A 15,769-nucleotide genomic window follows, 5' to 3' on the forward strand; every position below is an offset into this window, starting at 1 on the left:
CACTCATATGTATACCGACCGCCCAGCCCGCCGGCCAGCAATGGCTGGTGGATTGGGTTTCACGTGAAGCACAAGCCCGTGGACTCCTGGATCAGTAGAGGACCACCCTGGAAGAATTTTTTTTTTTTGTCGAATAAAAGTTGTTTCCATCCTTTCTTCTTCATGTTAATTGTTGCTATTGAGCTCCTCTGAAGACCAAATGGTCAAAGTACAAACTTTAACGCTGCGTCGCGCATGCGCTCTTGGTAGCTTTTGCTCTACGAAAAGCGGAGGCTCTCTCGGATTGCACACAAGCTATTACGGCGGTCAGTGCCGCGTTTCTGCAGCAACGTTGTCAATGCCAACGCATGCAGCGCACGTCTGTCACTACGCCATGAAGCTTAAAGCCCGACTGAGGTGTCCACTGTCCCAGGGGGCCAGTTACGCGCCTTTCCTTTGCTTTCGAAGCTCAGGGTCATTTGAAGGTGAAAACTAGGCACCCGGCGATCGAAGCACGAGCTCCCGTAGTGAAGCATTCGTTTCAATATAGCACCTGGTGAGCGCAGTTACTAGTGTACTCCGCTCAACATAACGCTACAATGCAAGTGAGGTACCACTGCAGTGGCCTAGTTGTCTGAGCATCCGCCTCGCATGTGGGAGGTGTGGGGTTCGGTCCCCAGTTCCGCCGCGTGCCCACCAGTGATACAATGGGTACAAGCTTGCCCCTGATCTGGTGCTGGGCTTACTTAGGGTGAAATGCCTGGGTAATGGGCCTTTGACCCCGCCTTGAGCAGAAGAAAATACCTCGCGCCATGGCGTTTCTTCGCGACAGATGCCCTTGAGCCATTAAAATCCATCATCATCATCTTCAATGCACGTGAGCGAGCTTCAAACACCCAACGCATAATCAAATAAAAAAACTACAGAGAAACCACGTTCTGATTGGAGCCAAAGTACGAATCTGTGCTACCTAGAAGACGACGGTGGGCAGGCAGTGCCGCGGGACGGAACAGATGGAAGTTGATGAAGACGACGCTCTCTAATGCACAGCGCGAGGGTGTGTTGCGGTTTAACACGAGGCTCATTGGCTGTGACGATAGCCTAGTTTGGTTACCTCTTGCTTAACAATTAGCCTTGTATAGGACTCCTTACAACACAGTCTTATGCCCCTAAGCAATACGTCTCCAATATTTGCATGTTCTAAGACCGGAAACAAGAAATCGTGACGAACATTATCAAAGGCCTTGGCAAGGTCAATCTGAATTAGAGCTACTTATCCGGTCTCATCTGATACTGACTTCAACACTGAACGTGCAATATGAATATTGGTTTGGATGCTGTGGCCTCTGATAACGCAAACTAACCAAACCTATTCCATTGAAATTATCTGTTCCCCAAAGCTCCCCATTATCGCCTTTCTTGGTTGCCCTATATCTTGAACCCCTTTGCCTCAGTATTATTAACAGCGCAACTATCCGTGGTTTCTCCCTGGCGCAATGTGAAATTAAGATATCAGCCTCTGCAGGTGATGTCGCTCTCCTTTTTTTGGCAAAACGAGTGTGCTGGAGGCATCACTTTTTACTGAACAGGTTTCCGAGGAAACAGGTGCAGCTCTTAATTTAGATAAATCGAAGGGGTTTTGGTTGGGCCATTCGGGGTACAGCGCCAAATTATTACGGTGGCATAAGCTGTGACTGCGGGGCACTTCGCTCGTCACCAAATTCGCAACAGTGGAGCCTACTCGGATTCACAGATAATCTCCATGAGGCGACGAACCGGGGCTTGGTTGGGTAAGAAACTGTCAGTGTTTGCTCGGGCTCAAGTCTGCAATTTTTTTTATTAGAAAAACTTGCCTATGTGCTGCAGGTTCTCCACTGTGCGAGGAAGAAAGTGCAGGTGATGCACAAAATATCTGCTGCCTCTGTATGGCGTTCCCACCGGGAACCCATGCGTGGCGATAACCTATTTATTGCTCTAGAGTCTGGTGGAATAGGCCTTGTTCACTTATTTGTGCATCAGCTTGTGTCGCGTTTTTTTTTTTCTATTTCAAATCAGCAAACCACCCTTTTTTAGTAGCTGTGCTTATTAGGCGTCTCAGTGCTCATTTGCCTTTCCTATTCGCACCGACTGGGCACACTCGTGAGGGGCCTTTATGGGGATTCCTTAAGGAAGTTGCTGACACTTCCAATTTCCTCACTGTGTGCTTTTCTTTGAGCTGCCTGTATAGCTTCTCCAGAAGGCAGATGACGCAGACACTTACAGAGTATTTGTTTCCATTACCGTTGTATCAGAAACCTTTTCTGGAGTTCCTTAACACCAGTGTTTTAAAACGTGTTAGGCGAATGTGCACTTCTTCCGCCGAGAAAACATTCTTTAAACATTTACGCTGCTTGTGAAGGCATTGCTTCATGATAAGGAGATGTTTGCGCCATGGATGGTGAATAGCCGTCTGTGCAGTATACCAAAGACAACTGACCATTGTTTTGATCTATGCATGGTTTGTTCTTCTGGGACATATTACAACGAAAAATTAAGAAGGTCACTGAGATCACACCGTACAGTATCCTTTTTTTGCCTGTGGAGAAAACCTGTGTTGTGCCATATGATCTATTTATGTTGCTCGGACACTTTAGTCTATGGAAAAGCCACATGATGGACCGCCACGCCGAATCACCACGGTCGTCGAAATCTGTATTTCGTAAACAATGCGGTTTTGCGTGGGCAGTATATGCTGCCCTGCAAGAGCCGTCTAGCTGGTTCACCTATCTGGATGCATGTGTGTGCCGCCCAGACTTTTGATGTTTTGGAAGATGGGTCATGCAGGGGTATGTTGGCCTGGTGTTTTGTGGCGTAAGGATGCTTAGATTTTAGTTTAGGCACTATTTCTATGCAATAAAAAAAATGTGACGATAGCCTAGTGGTCTTGCTCGGCGTCCCTTAAACGAGATCTGTCTCCGCAGCCGCGGACTCGACTCCCAATCATAGATACTGATTCAGTTTTTTTTCTCTCATTGTTTGACTTCTAACTCAGCTGGAGGACAAATTTGTTCGGTCCGCGATTGAAGCCCGAGGTTCCATAGTGAAGCTTTCGCTTCTAAACCTAAACCTTCAGTCGTCTATAGTTTCTTTTCCTAATCACGTACCTCTCGTCGAAGCACCTCCTCTGCGGGGCACTTCCTGCGCTCAACGTCCTCGTCCAGGAACTCGCAGCCGTCGAGCGGGCAGATGTGTGAGCCGTCCTGGGCGCACTGCTCGTAGCAAGACTTGCATAGCACGTGCATGCATGGAAGGATTGCCGTACTCCTGCCCACCAGACCACAGGCGCCGCATACCCTGTGCTGAGGAATAGGCTTCACGAAGAGCAGCGGCCGCCAGTCAAGTTCAGGGGAAAACCCGACCAGCTTGTATTGCACGCTTCCAGGAGGCATACCGTTCAACACGTCCGTTGGCTCAACTGGGAAAGAACTGCCTCATGCGCCTCGCCAAAGTACGCTCTTATCTCGGTTTCCAACCGTGTCTCTTGGTGCAATCGTAGACTGTGGCCCCGGCTATCTCTTGGCGATGACACGGTGCAGCAAGTGTTGCGCCGGCCGGTCCTAAGAAGCATAGATAAAGGCCGATTCACGCGACGGTCCGTTCGCCCACGGTCCGCGCACTACCTGTTCATACGTCATAACATTGAGAGGCGCGCTGACCAGGCTGCGGGCCGACAGCGCGTCTCTCAATGTGATGACGCATGAACACGTAATGCTCGAGCCGCAGGCGAACGGACCGTCGTGTGAATCGGCCTTAATAGGCTTCACTCTGGTCCCTAGCAGGACCGCCTTGCCCGATACGTTTCCAATACTGGGCCTATTACCTGTGATGCTTGGGCAGCAATGACTTCCGTTCTGTCCTTTCGGTTTGCTTCGTTTTCAGGACTGGCACGTTTCTGAAATACTATTTTCAAACATCTACAATATGATTTTTCGGAGGAGAATAAAATGCAGTGCCACTTGCGTTTGTATTTCCTCCACAATTTTTTTGTGCTTAAAATTATATCGATAGTTCCTGAAGATGGGCGAATATTGGCAAAACAAACGTGCTCGATCTTGATGTCGTGCACTGAAAATAAAAACTGAAAACTGGTTTTGAGGAAAGGAAATAAGGAAATGGCGCAGTATCTCTCTCACACCTCGCTGGACACCTGAACCGCGCTGTAGGAGAAAGAATAAATGAGGGATGAAGATTAATTCGTAGGTTTGGTTTGGTTCATGGAGTTTAACGCCCCAAAGTGACTCAGGGTATGAGAGACGCCGTAGTGAAGGGCTCCGGAAATTTCGACCACCTGGGGTTCTTTAACGTGCACTGACATCGCACAGTACACGGGCCTGTAGAATTTCGCCTGTATCGAAATCCGACTGCCGCGGCCGGGATCGAACCCGCGTCTTTCGGGTTAGCAGCCGAGCACCATAACCACTGAGCCACCATGGCAGAGGATATTTAGGGTACCTGTTTTTATTGCGGCAACCAACTGATCGTAATTATTGTTTTATTCCTCCACTTTCGAAAGGTTTTAACCATGCGTGATCATACGCTTTATGTCGCTTTCACATTGACTCCATTCTCTTTTTTATAGCGAGAGCTACATTCTCCGTATTCTTACCGTTTCGCTGTGGCCGGTGACCACACCGCGAGCTGAGCCGTTGCCTACCAATCGCCGCAGCTGGCAATGCCGCTCGCCGCGCCATCTGGCATGACGTCAGAGGAAGAGCAGGTGAAACCGCGTTGCAACAACAGAGGAGGACCCGGCGTTGCATCGAATATATAGAAGGGGCGGCTCGGTGGGATTCGTCGGCAGATATGAAAAGTCGGAGAGACTCAAAGAAGCCAGGCTTCGTCGTCGTAACGGAACCAAGAGGAGGCAGCGAGCCGAGGAGACGGAGGAAGAACGAGCCGCACGCCTCGAGAAGCGTCCTGAGTACGAAGCGGCAAGGCGAGTAGATTCAGGTGAGGATGGTTCGTCGTCTAGTTCGGCATCTCTTGCCAGGGCGGCGGATCAGCGATGGAATGAAACCAGGAGGAGGCAACGAGCTGCGGAGACAGAAGAAGAACGTGTTCGGCGTATTCAACAGAGACTTAACGATAGGTAACAAAAAATGTGAACACTGAGACGTAGCAAGCTAAACGGTACAGATGTAACCGCAGAGATAACCAAGCTAAACAATGAGATTAACCGCACTTCTCGCTGCGCACATCCAGGCATAACAGAGTTAAGCGACAGCCAGTTTTTTCTGCTCTGAAATATTACACCAAAACATACAGCAACCACCCCGATAGTCTTTATGTCGACACGGCAGAAAATTCTAAACTGGGATTTTTCATGGCAGTCGCAGCCTGTGAAGACGACACAGTGGTAGCCGCCGTCACCATCCAAACCAATTCGCCAACAGAGGCGGAGGCAGCCGCCATGGCACTTGCGCCGGCCCACTCCATTATTGACAAAAGCATAACCGACATTTGCACAGATTCCCAAGTCGCATACCGCCACTACCTAAGGGGCGTGGTGACGCTGGCCACGCATCATGTTCTTGCCACAGCCACGTCTCTCCACAGAACGGCTACTCTGGCCTGGATCCCTGGGCTTCCATCGATCTCTGGTAATGAGCGCGTTTATGCGCTCGCCCGAGAACTCTTTTTCCGGACCCCAAACGATAAGGCACCCAACCCTGCACAATAAGCCCTTGCTACATCTAATCAAGTCACCACATTCTAAGAACACAGTCGCATGAGACTACCACCACCCCACGATACTTTGTCGCCCTTATCCAGCGCCACATGGCGAAAATTGCGGACAGGCTGCTTCATTTCCCCCTATGGTCTCTCACGCTGTCACCCCAGCTTCCCCCCTCATTGTAACACCTGTGACGTGTTCGAATCCCCTACCTGTGGGAATGACCTTTCCCACAGGCAGTACTGCCCCCATCCCCAATCCCACTCATTCTTCCTGGGAGGCTGCTTTACGGACCGTTCAGACCGCCGGCCAGAAATGGCTGGTGGATGGGGCTTTATGTGGAGCTGAAGCCCGTGGACTCCTGGGCCAGTAGGGGACCACCCTGGAAGATTTCTCTTTTTTTTTTTGTCGAATAAAGTCTAATAAAGTTTGTCCAATAAAAAATTGGCTGTGGTTTGGCCAATGGCCATCCCGAGTAGAATTGCGGAAGCAACGGCGCGGCAATCGCAGCGTCGGCGGCATCTCAGGGGGCACTTTCACTGTCTAAAAGTGCGTAAAGGTGAAAGCGGTTTTCGCACCACCTTTACTGCCTCTGTGGCACTGGTGACGTCAGCACTGTATGACGTCATACATTATTTATTACTAAGTAACGACAGATTACTAATTAATGGCTAATTACTTATTAATGAATAAATATTAATTAACTGCTAATTATTGCCGCTTAAGCTTCGCCTTTAAGAGTGGAATACGACAGCGTGTTGTGCCGCTGCCAGGGAGTCCACGGAACACCACCACCCGTTCGGCGCGATGCCTTGCCCTTTCAACGGAACGCTTTTTGAAAGGAAATGGCGCAGTAATTCTCTTCATCTCGGCGGGGATTTCACCCTTTCTCCAGCTATCGTTCAAAAAGGCAGTGGGGGCCTTTATGAATTACGGCTTTCATACCGAATGATTGCTTTCATACCTTGACTCATACCGAAGCCAGGCAAACGACTAGCTCTCGAACTCCCTCACTTCCTGTGCTGGGAAACTGACGGAGCTCGTCATTCTTAATCGTCTCAATCATTACGTTGAAGACAACCATCTCCTACCTCGCACCATGATTGGCTTCCGCTCAAATCTCTCTAAGCAAGACATTATGCTCCAGCTCTCACGGGAGGTACTGTGCCCCTCTACCAGAGCGGGCACAAAGGCTATTCTAGAGCTTGATTTAACTCAAGAATTTGACAGCGTCTCGCACGGAGCTATTCTCGCTACCCTCTCCCTACTGAATCCTGGTCACCGTACCTACGAGTATATACGCACTTTCCTCTCTGGTCGTACAGCTGAACTTAGCTTTGGCTCTCTCCTCTCAGACCCTATAAACCTCTGTAGCAATGGCACCCCCAGGGATCCGTTCCCTCCTCATTTCTTTTCAATGTCGCCTTGCTCACGCTACCTTCTAAATTAGACGCTATCCCCCGGCTATCCCATACCTTATACGCAGATGGCATTACCCTCTGGGTTTCAACAGGCAACGATGCTGAGGTTGAATCCGCACTTCAACAAGGGGTCGATGTCATTGAGCGCCATGAAGCCGGAGCCGACCTCTCGTTCTCCCCTCAGAAGTCCGAGCTGCTGCTCAACCGAGGTCAACCCGGCCTCCACGGCCATCCTCCCATCTGCATTACTGCTAGTGGCCAGCCCATACGCGAAGTATCCGCCATTGGGGCATTGGGGCTCCTTATCCAGAGCAATCAGAGAAACACCGCCACTATGGCTAAACTTAGTCTCTGTCTCGCACACCATTCGTCTAATTCGTCGCATTGCTAATAAACATAGAGGCATGCGAGAGGCTGACCTCCAACGTCTTGTTCACACGTTTGTTATCAGTCGCCTCACATATACCCTCCCTTATCTCTACCTTAGCTGCCAGGGGCGGGACCGCATTGACTGCCTTATTATAGACAGGCAATCAAGGCGGCTCTTCATCTCCCCCAGCGGACCCCCACGAAGAAATTACTGGCATTGGGGGTCTACAACACTGTGACAGAGCTCTTGGAAGCTCATCTCACTTCTCAGTACAAGCGTCTCACCCACACCTCCACGGGACGTCACATACTCGACAAGCTTGGAATACGCTTCGAAACGACCGTCGCCGACAAGGCCCAGCTTCCGCACCATAAGCACCATATCCACAGTAACCTTATCGTTACCCCTCTTCCTAAAAACATGCACCCAGAGTATTATGTCACTCGCCGCTAGGACAGGGTTAAGTATCTGCACAAAAAGTATTTCACAGATCGGACAGCGGTCTACGTCGACGCCGCCGAACACCCCGACCGCGAAGCTTTTTCGCTCGCGGTTGTAAATTACTGTGGACGGCCGCTGGTTGCGTGCTCCATTCCCGTCAGAATGCCTGAAGAAGCCGAGGAGGCGGCCATAGCCTTGGCGATGGTTCCACCACTGCAGAAACCATCTTCAGCGACCCTAAATCTGGGATTTGTAATTTCGCCAAAGGCCGGGTCTCCCCTGTCGCGCTATCTCTCCTCCACTCCACCAACCTCCAACTCTGCCCGATCCAATTGATCTGGGTCCCTGCGCACTCATTCCATCCAGGAAACGAGGCTGCCCACAGTTGTCCCCGAGGATTCGTCGACCGGGATGTAGTGTCGCCCGTCCTGCGGACGGCGAGAGATCGCATGGTTACATTTCATGACATAACCATGCAGTACCGCTTAGGTAGACTTCTATATCCCCCCGAACATAGTTCTCTCACCAAACCCCAAGAGGTTTAGTGGATGCAACTCCAAACGAACACCTTCCCCAACCCCGCGATATATGCCCGCATATACCCTGTGGCCTACTCCCCATCCTGTCAGCTATCTGGCCAACATGCCACTCCATCCCACATACTCTGGCCTTGCCCCCAGGAATCTTCTCCGCGAGGCTTGCAGCTCTCGAATCCAGACCAGTGGGAGGCCGCATTGCTCAGTTCCGACTCGGACACACAGATCCGGGTTGTGACAAGAGCCCTAGAAGTCGCCGAACGCCACGGGCTCATGGCCACTTGATGGGGCTGTAACCCCAAACCGTCTGCGAGTGTTGTTTTTTGCAAAGCACGTTTGAGAGCTCTGTAATCGCGGAGCATCCGAGCTCATGGAGCGCGCTGTCACGTGGTATTTTTTAAACTCCGCGGGCTTTAGTTTTTCCCGAATAAAAACGGCCACGCTAAGTCTATTTCGTTTGAAGTGCCTGGGTTGGACAATATTTGTGGAGCTACACAACTTTTCTATTGACGACTGAACGTTTCAAGCTATATTCAAACAGTTAACTTTTTATCTCGACTAATCATTCAAATAGGAGGACCGAAAAAATAGTAGTGTAACTTTAGATAAACCCTGACAACAACCATGCGATTTCAGTTCTGAAGAACGCTTAGTTTTTTTTATAAATCTTGGTCCAAGTTAGCAAAAAACAAAGGAAAGCCGTGCGCTTTATCTTCAACTGCTATGGCCGCATGCATTCAGCCACAGATCTTTTACACACGGCAGGGCTTCACACGCTGACCAGCCGTGCCAAATTACACCGTTTAAAGTTTTTGTATCTACTGCTTAATAACGCATTTAAGATGTGTCCCACAGACTTTGTTCGTATAAACACTACACGAGGAACACGTCACAAGCATGCACTCACCCTTGAAGAATATTTCTGTCGCAGTAATACTTTCCAATATTCTTTTTTTCCACAAGTTGATCGAGATTGGAATCACTTGAATCCATCAGTCACAGCCCAGCGCACCATAGACAAATTTATTACCCTCGCTGAGAGCTCTGTACTTTCATTCCTGTCATCATAACCTTGCTCGTTTTCTTGTATTACAGCACTCTTCTCAGTGTATTTATTGTAATCAAGTGCCACCACCAGTTTGATGACACGATTGCTTTATTTATTATTGCCATTTTTATTGCATGTTTTGCCTTTATTTTCTACTCTTACAAAAAATAGCACTGAACCTGTATTTGTATATTTTGCCCTCTCCTGTAAAAATCCCAAGGGTCAAATGTTTAGGGGAATCCCCCAAGGTGGAGTAAATTTGTAATAAGGGAGTAATTACTCATTGACATCCACCCAACAGCAGCCATACGGCTACAAAGGAAAGCTATACAGCTTTCTCAGAAACTTCGCAGTTAAAGAAAAATTCGTCCTGGTCCGAGGATCGAACCCGGGACCACCGCTTCACCAGAGCAGTCGCTCTACCAATTGAGCTAACCGGGACGGCAAGCTTATGGTAGGGCGAGAGCGAATTGATCAATAAATCGAAGTGGGAACAGCGTTGGTCAAATGTTTAGGGGAATCCCCCAAGGTGTAGTAGATTTGTAATAAGGGAGTAATTACTCATTGACATCCACCCAATAGCAGCCATACGGCTCCAAAGGAAAGCTATACTGCTTTCTCAGAAACTTCGCAGTTAAAGAAAAATTCGTCCTGGTCCGGGGATCGAACCCGGGACCACCGCTTCACCGGAGCAGTCGCTCTACCAATTGAGCTAACCGGGACGGCAAGCTTATGGTAGGGCGAGTTATTGATCACTTCGAGTTATTGATCAATTCGCTCTCACCCTACCATAAGCTTGCCGTCCCGGTTAGCTCAGTTGGTAGAGCGACTGCTCCGGTGAAGCGGTGGTCCCGGGTTCGATCCTCGGACCAGGACGAATTTTTCTTTAACTGCGATGTTTCTGAGAAAGCTGTATAGCTTTCCTTTGTAGCCGTATGGCTGCTATTGGGTGGATGTCAATGAGTAATTACTCCCTTATTAAAAATCCCAAGATGGGATTGACAGTATTCCGAAATAAATAAATAATAAATACGTTACTCGTCCAGTAAAATTCTCAGTTGCAAGTCTAGCGTGTGTTCTGTCGCCTTCTCTGTCCTGTGTGTGAATTTCGCTGGTCAATATGTGTGCTTCCGAACAGGTCTTGCTGGATGACTGTGACGCTTCAAATGCCACGGATCCGAAGCGTAATTAGGTCAAATGCGGATATATGCTCTAGCATTACGTGTTTCGGTGCTGCGCTGCTCTGCTAGGTTAAAGGTGGTTGTTGGTTTTTGGGTTGTTCGCATCAGTCTCGCATGCCTCTTGAACGCACTGTGCTGGTCTGTAAAGGGGTTAACTCTTTCGCTACCGCGCCATAGGCCATCGTTTGCATATGATCGATTCAAATCGCCCGTGCAAAAAAGCTTATTTTGGAGAGTCGTGGACGTGCTCCGCCATCTAGCTAGCGAGCTCAACAACTGATCTTTCGATTGCAGCCTTGGTTTCAGTGTTTTGACATGAGGGGGCGCCGTGAAAAATAAAACTTTGAACGGCCGCAGCAGCGTCAGCCGAAGAAAATGGCGTCCGCGTCGCCGCGCGCTCCTCGCAAGCGAAAGCTGACGCCGAGCACGTCGGCCGGTTTCGGTTTCGTTTTTTGCGACGAAAGCAGTGGTTATTAGTCGGGCAACAATGTACAAACGTCGGATTTCGGTTTCGACAACGAGACTTCGCCTCGGGAGCCTGGAACGTCAGTGCGTACTTGCATGTAAGTTCCGTTTTCGTTTGCTGTGAGTTTTCTGCAGTGCATACGGTTTGTAATTGATGACAGTGGTTTATTTTTATGCTTCAAGGTCTTGACAACGTAAGGCAAAGGCAGTTTGCCAAATGCTCAAGGTCGCGCCGCGTTTTTCAACCAAGACGACAGCTAGGTGTCCATATCGGCACATCGCTGCGGAGCGGCGCTCGGAGGTTCGCTCGACTTCTCGACTTTTTTTTTTATGCTCTTCACGGCGGAAATGATGAAGACCGTGTGCGGAAACGCTGATAAGTATGCATTGATGAAGATTTTCAGCAAGTTTGGCGTGACGGCTCATGGGAAGATGTGAATCTGTTGCAGATGCTGATGTTCATTGGAATCATCATATACATTGGAATTGTTGACCTGCCACGACTGTATCGCTACTGAAATACCAGAATAATCTATTCTGGCCCTCTGCCATCAAAAATAATTTCTCAAAATTGGTTTTTCGCTTTTTTGTTTGTTTTTTTGCACGTAACGGACCCGGATGATTCAGTGGCGGCAGCATGTATTGGCAAGACTTGTAAAGTGTCCTGGCTTTTGAACCACATCGCTAAAACTTATTTCATCGATCCTGATGTTTTAGAGCTTGCTTAAAATGCCAAATTTTATCAGCTGGCTTTCAGGGAGCAGCTCATTCGAGAAATCTTCGTGTATGATGAGGGAAAAGAAGTCCACGCCCCCAATCCTCCCACAGAATCCATTCAACACCAACCGAAAAAAATGAAAAAAAGGAGAAACTACAAGCTCGGCTATCAGAGAAAAAGGGAGGAACAAAGATAAAACCTTATGTGAAGCACCTGTTAGTCTACCTCTGCTTCACACCTTCACCCCTGATTGCTCTTCACAGTGGCACCACAGTCATGACCCCTGACTTGACAGGCCATGGAAAGTGCAGTAAATTTTTCTCATAGCTGAAACTGTGAATAATGACAGCTATAAACATAAACAACAGTTTGTATATTCCAGTTTTCCTCTAATCAAGTTCTGGCTTAGTGCAGCTGGTAATTTTTGTTTTTGCCATATACTTTTTTTGTGTTTTTAGCAAATTTGACAAATAAATGTTCATTTACTTTCGCACACACAACTCTTCTGTCTGTTTCATTCAGAAGTGTAACTAATAAGCTACAATTTCATGCATTGCAATATGTGCTGGGTGTATTAGTTCTTGTGAAAAAAATTTTTCTTTCAGTACACTCCAAATCGTCCATTTTTCCGCGGTAGCGAAAGAGTTAAATGTATCTAACAAAGGCGCAATAGCAGAGGCTTCTATAGAAGGTGGTCAGCTGGACAATGCCACTGAATGAAGCGATTGAAGAAGAGATGAAAGGAGAAGAGACATAAAACAAGAGGCAATGTTTAAGCTTGCTCTCGCTGATAGTCGCGATTCACTTCAACGCAAGCATACTGAATTATTTTTGTTTACGTTTGCCGACAGTTTTGTGGCTGTACCGCAGGGAAGACAGGCTGAAAAATTGTTTCGAAGGTGTGTAATCTTCAACATGGCGTGCTTTGTAGACAAGTATAGAGGTATTTTAACCTTGAAAACGCTTCATTATCATCATCATCATCATCATCATCAGCCTGACTACACCCACTGCTGGGCAAAGGCAATTAACAAAGTCCTTCGCCAGTTGCAGCCACCGTATCCCCGCGAACTTCTTAATCTCATCCGCCCACCTAACTTTCTGCCGCCCCCTGCTACGCTTGCCTTCTCTTGGAATCCGCTCCGTTACCCTTAAGGACCAGCTGTTATCTTGCCTTTGCATTACATGCCCTGCCGAAGCCCACTTCTTCCTCTTGATTTCGACTAGGACGTCATTAACCCGCGTTTGTTCCCTCACCCACTCCGTCCGCTTCCTATCTCTTAACGTTACACCTGCCATTTTTCTTTCCATAACTCACTGTGCTCTCCTTAATGGTACACTGAAGAGGAACCTGAACCCGTCTTTTTGCCGCGGGAACTCGATCTACACGTTCCCAGCATTCTTAGAAATTTCGATTTATTACCCTGTGCTACTAATTTTCCTAATTAAATCGGATTAATGTCCGGCTCCCGCCTTTTTTTTTAATTCCCCGCGTACGGTGGGAGGAATCGACCAATGCATGGAGTGCATTTCAGGCAGTCGCGTGCCGACTTTGCTTTCGATTTTATTTTGTTTCTTTTAGGTTTACGTGAATAAATAGGCCTAGTCAGAGACTACATCGCTGTAAATTAGGCCCATGGAAATAAAAATACGCGTGGACTCTATGTTTTTGCCGATGCCTACGTATCACTCCGCCGATGGCAAAGCGGCAAACCGCCACAGACTGGGTGAAAGGTTAATCGACTCTTCCCACCGTTTGCGGGGAATTCAAAAAAAAAAAAAAAAGGCGGGAGCCCGACGTTAATCTTAATTGGGAAATCGGCCGCACAGGGCAATAATTCGAAGTTCCCTGGAACGCTCGGAATGTGTAGATCGAGTTTCAGCGGTAAAAATACGAGTTCCGATTCCTCTGCAGTGCACCTTTAACTTAAGCTGAACCCTCTTCGTTAGCCTCCACGTTTCTGTCCCATAGGTGAGTACTGGTAAGATACAGCTGTTGTATACTCTTCTCTTTAGGGATATTGGTAAACTGCCATTCATGATCTGAGAGAACCTGCCATATACGCTCCACCCCATTCTTATTTTTATAGTCATTTCACTCTAATGATTCGGAACAGCTGCCACCACCTGCCCTAAATAGAGATTATTCTCTTACTACTTACAGCATCTCGACACCAATTGCGAACTGCTGTTCTCTTGCTACACTGTTGAATATTACTTTGGTTTTCTGCATGTTAACTTTTAGCCCCACCGTTCTGATCTGCCTGTCTAGCTCATTGATCATGCTTTGCAGTTCATGTCTTGAGTGACTTAGCAAGGCAATGTCATAAGCGAATCGCAGCATAGGCGAGATTGTGTCTCCCTGCCTAGCACCTTTCTTTATTGGAATTTTATTGCTGGCTTTATGGAGAAGTATGGTAGCTGTGCAATCGTTATAAATATCTTCCAGTATTTTCACATAACACTCTTCTACACCCTGATTCCGCATTGTCTGCATGACTGCTGAAGTTTCTACTGAACCTAATGCTCTATCATAATAAATGAACGCTATACATAGGGGCTCGCTTTATTCTGCGCATTTCTCTGTCACCTGATTGATACCGTGAATATGGTCTATTGTCGAGTATCCTTTACCAGAGCCTGCCTGATGATTTGGTTGATTGAAGGCTAAGGTTGTCCTGACCCCATTAGCGATTACCTTGGTAAATACCTTGTAGATAATAGACAATAAGCTGATCGGTCTGTAATTCTTGAAGTCCTTGGCGTCTCCTTTCTTATTAATTAAGATAATGTTAGCGTTTTTTCAAGCTCTTGGTGCGCATGAGGTCACAAGGCATTGCGTATACAGGGTGGCTAGTTTTTAGAGAACAATCTCTCCTCCATCCTTCAACAAATCTGTTGTTATCTTATCCTCACCAGCTGCTTTCCCCCTTTGCATTGCTCCTAAATCTTTGTTTACTTCCTCCTTCGTTAGCGGCGGGATGTCTCATTGCTGTGCTCTGCTGCCTCTCTCAGTAACATTCTGATTACAATCGCTACAGTATAGATTTATGTAAAACTCTTCGGCTACTTTAACTATCTTATCCATATTGCTAACGGCATTGCCCTCTTATCGCATACATCTGGTTTTTACCTATGCCTAGTTTTCTTTTCACTGCTTTTAGGCTACCTCCGCTCTTTAGAGCATGCTCGATTTTCTCCATGTTAAACTTCCTGATGTCGGCTACCTTGTGCTTATTTATTAACTGCGACAGCTCTACTAGTTCTATTCTGTCTATGGAGTTAGATGTCCTCATGCTTACGGTTTCTTAATCAGATCTTTAGTCTCCTGAGATAGCTTCCCAGTATCCTGTCCAACGATCCTTGAGAACGCTCAGAGCATAAATGCACAACATTTTGTATGAACAGCAAGGAGGGAATTTGGGCGAGTTAGTAAGTATTCATGATTTTGTTCACAGCGCAGCAAGAACGGGAAAGACGAAGAGCGAACGAGTGACAGAAACAAGCGCTATAGCCAATTATGGCCATGTGTAATTCAGTGCACCTCTCACAAAGCACATGAACAAAGTATTTGTGACAGAATTTTTATCTGTCATCTTGTTTAGCTTGCACAGCGCTACAGGCGGACGAAATTTTACCGCCCCTAGCGACAACGCGTCTCTCGCCATGATTTGACGCAAATGCGACGCCGTGTTCTCTTTTAAGCTTTGTTAACAGCAAGAAACAATCGCGACAAGAGCGTCCATACAGCCTCTGCTTTCAGTCCATGCGTACGCTCTCTGATCACCCAGGAGCGCTCGATGGAGGCAAGATCATCGCTCATGCTCGAGATGACATAGCGTTCCTTGCGCAACTTTGCACAGTCGCTCCCCGCGTCACGCGTCGGAGCGTAGGACG

The 15,769-nt window shown here is 47.8% G+C and overlaps 1 protein-coding gene across 1 annotated transcript; it reads right to left on the reverse strand.

The window, feature by feature from the left end:
- LOC149329559 (uncharacterized) lies at positions 1-3,564 on the reverse strand. Its single transcript, XM_089560299.1, has 2 exons — positions 3,123-3,564; positions 1-107 (listed from the first exon to the last, which is right to left on the reverse strand). Exons 1-2 carry the CDS (start codon positions 3,405-3,407, stop codon positions 60-62), a joined length of 333 nt encoding a protein of 110 aa, XP_089416425.1. The 5' UTR covers positions 3,408-3,564; the 3' UTR covers positions 1-59.
- Between the last annotated feature and the right edge of the window lie 12,205 nt (positions 3,565-15,769).

Source organism: Amblyomma mixtum, chromosome 9, assembly GCF_055824585.1.
Source record: "Amblyomma mixtum isolate Tamu chromosome 9, ASM5582458v1, whole genome shotgun sequence".
Classification (NCBI taxonomy): domain Eukaryota; kingdom Metazoa; phylum Arthropoda; class Arachnida; order Ixodida; family Ixodidae; genus Amblyomma; species Amblyomma mixtum.